The following is an 8,681-nucleotide window of genomic DNA, read 5'->3' as shown; positions in this document are numbered from 1 at the left end:
TAAACTCTCTCCTCTTTGAACTGGTTAACCCGATTCAGACGGGTCAAATGTGTTTATTTATTTCTTTTTTATTTTATTAATTGTATTGTTAATTTAATTTTTGAAATTTGGAAAATAGTAGAAAATTCACAAAATATCATAAAAAATTAATAGAATTTTGGAAAAATATTTTTGAAGTTAGGAAAAATATTGTCAATAATTTTTACCAAGAAAAATGAAGAAAATCCTTTGAAAACCTCAGTTTTTTATTAAAAAAAAAAAAACAGTAAAAAATGCTTAGAAAAATTCCCACAAAATTGTCAAAAATCTTAGAGTATTTTTTTTAAAAATATTTTCGCAATTTTTATAGTGGCGTGTCCCTATAATTATAAAACGGGCAATGAGGTATTTTACACCTCACGTGTATTAGTTGTGAGGGGGGCTTTTCTAACAAGATCCCCTATTTTTAAGGTTTTATTATGTAAAGTCCTATAGAGTAATGGTAATTAAATAATAAAAGAAAAAAAAGAAATAGGAAAATTCTAAAAGGGGATTTACAGGGTCTCGTTGACAAACACAGGGCGCTCGTCGACGAGCATCCTTCTTGGGTTAGTCGACGAGTACATTTGTCTCATCGACTAGAAGTTACCGAGAGGGCTATTTTCAGTCCCTAAATCTCATCGACGAGGAGTAGGCGTTCATCAAGGAGACTACCGTTTGGACTCGTTGACGAGGTGACGTGCATGGCTCGTCGATGAGGCCATGTGGACATCATTTTATATATAGCCCTAAAACGGATTTCCTTCTCTCTCTCTCTCTCTCTCTCTCTCTCTCTCTCTCTCTCTTTCTCTTTCTCTCTCTTTACATGGTTCCTATGACTTCTCTATAGAAATCCTGCTCCGTCTCTCCCCGGTTCGATGATCAAAAGCTACCACAATGATCCTAGGAAGATTCTCTACAACATAGCCGAAACGAAATGTTGATTTGAGAAGTTTAGGAACCATCCCAAAACCAAGGTGAGTGGATTATTCGAGTATTTTCAGTATTACCCAGTTCATTTGAAGTCATATTTTGTATTATATGCAAATATACTAGGGTTTTGTGAAGTAAAATCAAGGTATTATATTTTCAAGAATAGGGTGTTTTGGAACCTAGTAGGCAAGGGTTGAGAACCCTAGTGGGTGGTATTTTAGGACCCAAGGTAAAATGATATATGGATTATGGTTTATGAATTGTGCATACGTGGTTTGGGGAAATATGCATGTGATAATTTTTTGGAGAATTCAGTTTTTTGATTGGGAAACTATATGTATATATCTCATGTTTTTGAAATTACAAATGCCGCACGTGTGAGACTGTAAATAGCAACTAGTGTTCACATAGTCAAGTAAGGAAAATATGCTATACTAGGAATTTTAGTATCATTATCAACAGAAATTATATGGTTTACCAGATTATTATTATTCAGATTATAAAATATTTGTATAGCAGAAAATACAGATTTTAGAGCGTGTGAATTATTTATTTAAATCGTGTGGCATGAGCTTATAGCAAATTAGCACAGTATTTATGTAGCTACAAATATCACGTTTTTCAGTATACTAGTAGAAAATATCATGGGATATATATATATTTTATAGAATGATGAATTTTCAGCATATATATACAGATAGAAATTGTACAGTATATTTAGAAACGTGATTTACAGTATATGTACAGAAACATATATTTTCAGCAATTTCAGAACTCCATGATTTCAGAACCATAACACCCAAATACTCATATATTTAGACAGATAATCCGCTATATAGATATTAAATATTCAGTCAACTATACAAATTTTTCTCAAATTTTTAGATTAGTTTTATACTGTTATGGTTACTTCAAAAACATGGTAAAATAGTAATATGGAAACATCAGTTACATATATAGTATCGAATCCTAATGGACCCGATTCAGTCAGCAGAGCACGGTACCGTAGCTATTTGTAATTCAAAGTGCAACCACATAACTCAGATAGTATGTGGATATTCAACAGTCGATCATGCCTATATTGTAGAGATGCTCCCCATCAATTAGGATTGAGGAGGCCAATTTGACTTTCGGAGTTCAGTTGATATATCTAGGTTAGCCATCCAGGATAGGTCCCGCCTTCGGGCCGCACAACCCTATCATGAAGGATTAAATCATGACTTTCAATTATCCATCCAGAGAAATTTTCTCAATTATTATATATATAATCAAATTTACAAAAACCATAGATGTGCCTATGAATATTAGAAGTATTATGAATAGAATATTCAAAAAATTAGTTTATGTTAAGCAACCTAGGTATAAGTTATATTATAATATTTATACGTGTTTCTCACACTCAATTATTTATTATATTTCCAAATCATTTTTATAAATATGTAAACTCACCTACCACACACTATTAATATCATATTTCGTTTTACTAAGCGTTGTCTCATCCTAGTGATTTAATATTTTCCAGGTGATCCAGCAAGGCGAGCAGATCAGACTCGCAAATAGAGGAGACTACAGTACTGCTCTATTCATAGGGTGAGTGTTTTTGGGAAGTTATTTTTGAGTAGTCCCTAGGTCTAGATGAGGGTATTTTGGGAATGGATGTGTGCCTATATTTTGGGTAATATTCTGACACTCTGGTATTGTTTATAAATGGTTATGGTTGTATGTATCTACTTCTTGCTGCTTAGGCAGTTTTTTGTGTCTCAAATTCCACGGGTCCAATCTGGTCCATGATGTTGGTTAGATTTATATTGAAAAGGTATCAAAACCGTGAAATTTAATAGTATATATTTTTAAGGAAAAAAAATGACAAGAAAAATCAGGTCGTTACATATTAGGCAATTCTAAATCACACCCTATTTTTGTTATACTCTATTAATTGTGTACATATATTTATTTATTTTTTTAAGGAGTAAATTAAAAAGTTATTAAATTCAATTTGGGGATAATTCTTAGTTAATTCGGTACTCTTCGTAAAACAGGTGCATGGGGGGTGCGAATACCTTCCCCTTGCATAACCAAACTCCCAATCCCAATCTTGGTATCCACGGACCGAAACTACTTTTTGAGTAATAATTAGTTGTTCTAACCATACCAAAGAAAATAAGTTAGTGGCGACTCCAAAATTTAAAAATTTTCAAAATCACACATATTTTTATTCCCTCGCCTTCTGTGGCACTTCATTTTCGGGACATCACGACATACCTCACATACTATTTTGAACAACTCAATTATTTGATTAACTTAATTGCCTCTTACCCCTCGTGCAAAGGAGAAATCCCAAAATTGAATGTTGTTGGAGATGCACAATACTTCAGCCACTCTAACTTTGTTCTGTCTAGTCAACATAAAAAGGTTTGGGTAGAGTTCCTAAAGTGTAGAATTTGCAGCCCATGTGTCGAACCAAAATTTAGTCTTGCTCATGTCTCCAACTTTGATCTTCGTATGTTCCCACATAGTTGGCTTTAGTTTAACAAAATTATTCCATAAACGCCACCCTAGGCAACCCGAAGGCACACCCTTGTTCATAATCTCCAACTATTTGATACCCAACATGCCCTGAATTTTGGGTTGCGACACCAATTCCTATGGAAAGTAGTTTTTATTTTCCTTTCTTAGTCTTTCAAATAATTATATAAAAAACCAACTTATTTTTCAATATGTAATATTAGTGTAAAAAATTAGAAAATAATAACAAAATTTTGGCACCACTCACTAGTGAAACCTTTTTTTTCCTTTTTCCATTTCCAATTACGTGATGCTCGCTAATGAGTATGGCATCTTCAGAATTGTAACATTCCCATGGCACACAAGCGACTAGTGAAATTTTTTTTTCCTTTCCCATTTCCAATTTCTCAAACATAGGAAAGTTAGAAAATATACTTATTATTTTCAAATTTTTTTATTTCCTTTATAATTTTTGAAAAACTTGAAAAGAATGTGTCATATTACTAATTTTTTAAAAATATAGAAATGAAAAATAAAAATTATTTTCCTCATACCAAACCAACCGTTCATTAAAAAAAAAAAAAACAAACCCTTCATTTTTTAACTTTCTGATGCAAACTTTAGAAACATAAAAAATATAGCTCACATTTTTATAATTATCTAAAAATAAAAAAAAGTTATTTTCTACAACTAAAGATGCCTTATTTATTTTCATTGCAAATACCTCAGGGAAGTTTTTGATATAACTTTCTAGGCTTTGGAAATTAGACTCACCATATGTTTGAAGAGGTTTTTGATTTGTATTTGTATTCTAAGGTCCGAAATGCGTGCTTTCAAATGCAATGTCAGAAACATTTTCAATGACATGCATCTAATTTTTACGATAAAGTTTGTGAGTTAAATTAGTATCAATAGCAAAATTATCTCAACTTCTATCTCTTCATGGCAATACATTACACCATTTCTACATTTATTTTTAATTATGCATTGTGTTTGTATATTAGAAAATATAAGAGGATGTACATAGCAAGAAGAAGTATTTATGGGTGACAATTTCATTATTTATAAATGAAGTAATTAAGCAAAGTTTCTACCTTATCTCCTTTCTTCCCTTTGTCATGTTCCTGGAACTTTCTTAGCTTAACCAATATGCAATTGAAGGCTAATTAAAATATACAAACCTAACTTTCATTTTCCCTTTTTCCTCGCTTATAACTTTTATCCGTCCTTATTTCCTTAAGTTGTAGGATTGACATTAGCTAGAGCTTTTTTTTTTTGGTCATGGGGAGGCGAGAGCCCGAAACAAAATAAATAAAACGCATCCAAAAACCCTATATATGCAAGTGCAACCTCAATGAGGTCATGCAATAATGCTTACGCTCGAAGAGATTGGAATAAAAAAAATTTATGAAGACCAAATTTACTCCATTTTGTTCTATTAGTTAATATTGTATTATTGTATGCAAACCTTGACGGGCCATTGGAAGCGTCCAATATTGTCCTAGAAAATAAATGTGCAGATAAACCATATAGGAAAAGAAAAAGATTTCTTCAATTCAAAACAAAATGATTATTCTGCTACATAAGGATGAACTAGTGAAAGCTTAATTAGCTTTAAAAGGAAAGAACAAAAAGAACTTGACAAGAGACTTAATGCATGATTAGTTCCAAGACATTTTCAACTAGCTAGTGATCCACGTTGCAGAAAAGCTAGTTAGCTAGTTAACCAGCCTGCAGTTTCTTCTAATCTCCCCATTAGCTCCAGTGAGGGGGCTAATATTACCCATCTTCACCATGGAAGCTGTAAAATCCCTAAAGAAATTTGTACTGCTAAGGCTATAAGTCAAAACCTGAGCGGTTTGCAAACCAGCAGTACTGAAGAGCACCTGGTCTGAATGAAGTAGTCCTCTCTGAGTCAAAAGGTTTTGGTAGTATGCATTGTCAAAAGGTTGGGCTGAGGTCTGTACGTCGAGTGGAGCTAAGTTGTTATCGCCAATGCCTGCAGTTGCTGGGCAAGTTGCTTGACGAGTAGCGGCAAAGTTAGAATTGATGTTGGTTTCATTGTATATTCGCCCTCGAAATGTGATGCACCTTGCTTGGCCGATCGTGTGAGCTCCGGAGAGTGCTGTCAAGTCTTGGAGGTTTAGACCTTTGGCCTGGAATGCGGAGACTAGGGTTGGAAGGTCAGACAATGGTGAAGGGAGATCTGTATTAGCTCCACTAAGGTTGGCTATTAGTGAATCTCTCCTGCCAAGCAGCACCGTCCATGAAGGCCCTCCCAACTACAAGAAAAGAAAAAATGAGTTAATTTTGCAATGATGAAATATTATATAAATGAGAAAGGTCCTACTCAATTTATATATATATATATATATATAGAAAAAGGACATTTCTAACAAGAAATTAGAGAGATTAAAATCAATCATTTCTGGTTAAGATAGTAATTGACGAACTTTAGCTTTTTGTGAATTAATGTGTTGACATTGTGTAAAGCTAAGGCTTGTTCGATAAAAGTGTTTGTAGAATAACCTCACCTCCTCCATACATTATTCTATTAAATATTAAAAGTACTGAATATAACAGACAATTGTGGTTTTTCACTTTTGAAGTCCAAAAGTATTTGGCATACATGAGCTTAAATTAAGCAGATAAAAAACATTACAAAACCTCATTTAATTTACAAATTGAATTTTTTTTTTAGTCAACGATATAACCATATATAGGATTTGTTGGACAATGAGTGAATAAAATTAAATACTCAAACATGTTAAATGATGAAAACATTTGCATGCATGCAAAGCTTCTATGTAGGATGTAGCAGTTATGTATCCATGCAAGTATCAATCGAACATCATTACTAACCGCAAAAACTCCTTCTCGCGCAGCAAGAGCTACTATATCTGCACATGATACAGTAGCACTGCAAGCAGCCTCCACTTGACTTTTGATGGCATCAATAACCTCGAAACCCCTCACTGAATTTAGATTTGGCAAGGCGTTCTTTTCACTTTGAATGGTGGTCGAGTCATCTAACAAAATTGATCCATCACAGCCCTACACCACATCAAATGACATTAATAATATAATATTAAATGTACTGTATTCCAAGCTTTACATCCCGACACTTGTCTTGAAAAGATAGTGAAGTGAACTCTACATTCATCAATAGTCTAATACACCTCAAGACAAGATTGGATACAGTATGAGAAGAAGTTACCTTGCCTATGTTTAATAGTTTAGATTTCACACTTTAAATTTGTAATTTTGCTATCTAGAAACTAAACAAATATACTACAAAATTATAGTAAATTTTGTTTAAATTCATATTAATCCAAATCTTCGGCTCAAAACTCGTTCTCCTAACAAACACAACATTAGTAATTATTGGGCATACGAAAATGGAATAAGTTGAAAGTTTTATCCTACATTTACGAAGCAGTCATGGAAGAAGAGGCGAAGGAGGGAAGCGCCCATGCGGGACTCATTGTTGACAGCTTGCTGCGTCACACTACGCACAATGGTTTGCAGATTAGGGCAACTGGTTGCGTAGTAATCGGCCGTAAGCTGCGCATTGGCATGGCAAGCAACGAGCAGAGTCACGAGAGCGAGTGTAACAATGACGTGGGTGGTGGAAGCCATGAGCTCGACTGATGAAGCAATATTTTGAACTGAACTTGTAAATGTGCTTCTGGAAGCTCTGCCTTAAGCTCTGCTTTGAGAGTGGGTCATGAGTAGTCTTTATATAGAGGAAGAGAGGGGGAGAGAGAATTTGAGCGGGGCTCATGCAGGGAGTTTACTTTTGTTGCCAGGGAAATAGCCAAAAAAATAAAAAAGCAAGAGGGTCTGGCAGGCATAAAGGCTAGTTGACTTCAGTCCATCCGCGCAATAAAGAATTCGAACATGCAGCAATGAAATGAGCAAAGTAAGATAGATTGAGGGGAAGCAGATTAAACGTGCACTCGAGCTATTCTCTGCTGTGAAGTTCTAGATACATATTACCCTTCACCAGATGCGTATTGAGTTTCGTGCAGCTGGATTCATGCTTGAAGGCAGGGTTGAAATTATTTTGTATGACTAGCAAAGTCCAAGTAAGAAACTTTCTAAGTAGAATTGGCGGTGCTTCAACATCGATCGGCTCCGTCCGCTATTGCAAATATTAGTCCTCAGACTTAAAGTAAAAACAACCAGTTAAAATAAAATCTATACTTGTGGAGCCGTGTTTTGGGATTTGAACTCTTAACACCTTTTGAAGGATCATTTAAGTTTGAGCACTAATTTAAATAATTAATTGAAAGTATATCCACGATTATCACAGGAACATGTTCACAATCCATCAAATATAAGTAAGCAAAAATAGTAAATAAGTAGACATTAATTAAGAATCACTTGATAAACAATTAAATAATATAATTCATTCTTAACTCCCCCTGGGATAAACTATGATTAGTAAGGGAAAGTAAGTAGGTTAAATATGTTCACAAATGCTAGCTAGTTTAATGATAATGGATGACCAGTCACCCTCTTGTAAAGAGTTTTCCATGCTATTCTAACACTATAGAAACATAAAATTGAATGAGTAGTCATACTCATTTAAAAAAAGGCATAAACAAACTCAACGAAATCAAACTTCTCTGCTATTTACGTAGTAAATTGCTCATCCCACGTACACAAGGCAAGTGGTCACATACAAGTATAATATGCTTAACAAACTTGCCTCATGACGTTTTTTTCCCATTTATGCAATTGATGTACTCCTTACACTTTGATGTTCAAGTACTTATCAACTTCGCCCAAGAATGGTTCCATGTCTTCACTGACATAAGCTATTTTATTTTATTTTTATCTCCAATGCCTTTCAACTTCACTAATTAAGAACTCATTCCACTATTTTCTTGATGGTATGAACTCACTGTTTGCTAGGATGACTTCAACTTCTCTTCTATTAGATTGTGTTCTCTTCAAGTGGTGCTCTGATGATCGACTTACTTGAATCTTTGTGTCGGTACTGAATGGCTTAAGGCAGCTAATGTGAATTACAAGATGGACTTTCATCCAAAATAGAGAATCAAACCTTGAAATAGGCCTTCCTAAATTTAGCCAAGATGGGGACCAGTCCTTATATTTGTAAAGCAATCTCATCTATCAACCTCATAGTGACTGATATGATTTGGATGGAGCTTAACAAGCACCACGTGATCCACAATGATGTGCAATGATATTCTCCC

The 8,681-nt window shown here is 34.2% G+C and overlaps 1 protein-coding gene across 2 annotated transcripts; it reads right to left on the bottom strand.

Annotated features, from left to right (window-relative positions):
• Positions 1-5,174: 5,174 nt before the first annotated feature.
• LOC131148807 (peroxidase 4-like) lies at positions 5,175-7,664 on the bottom strand. 2 transcript variants are annotated; one of them, XM_058098733.1, is made up of 4 exons: positions 7,639-7,664; positions 6,883-7,051; positions 6,319-6,510; positions 5,175-5,738 (listed from the first exon to the last, which is right to left on the bottom strand). In XM_058098733.1, exons 2-4 carry the CDS (start codon positions 6,928-6,930, stop codon positions 5,175-5,177), a joined length of 804 nt encoding a protein of 267 aa, XP_057954716.1. In that variant the 5' UTR covers positions 6,931-7,051; positions 7,639-7,664. The 2 variants fall into 2 exon arrangements, with proteins under 2 accessions (XP_057954716.1, XP_057954715.1); XM_058098732.1 differs by lacking the exon at positions 7,639-7,664 and having other exon boundaries at positions 6,883-7,095.
• Positions 7,665-8,681: the final 1,017 nt, after the last annotated feature.

The sequence above is a fragment of the Malania oleifera genome, chromosome 2, assembly GCF_029873635.1.
Source record: "Malania oleifera isolate guangnan ecotype guangnan chromosome 2, ASM2987363v1, whole genome shotgun sequence".
NCBI lineage: Eukaryota > Viridiplantae > Streptophyta > Magnoliopsida > Santalales > Ximeniaceae > Malania > Malania oleifera.
Note: the sequence above shows the minus strand (reverse complement) of the source record. Positions and strands in the feature narration are given on the sequence as shown.

What these genes read in the sequence shown, in the direction of transcription:
- LOC131148807 (XM_058098732.1), bottom strand. Translation starts at nt 7,095, where the DNA reads ATGGCTTCCACCACCCACGTCATTGTTACACTCGCTCTCGTGACTCTG. An exon ending in TCCATGACTGCTTCGTAAAT is followed by an intron (nt 6,511 to 6,882) that starts GTAGGATAAAAC and finishes GATGTGGTGTAG; the next exon opens with GGCTGTGATGGATCAATTTT. An exon ending in CGCGAGAAGGAGTTTTTGCG is followed by an intron (nt 5,739 to 6,318) that starts GTTAGTAATGAT and finishes CTTTTCTTGTAG; the next exon opens with TTGGGAGGGCCTTCATGGAC.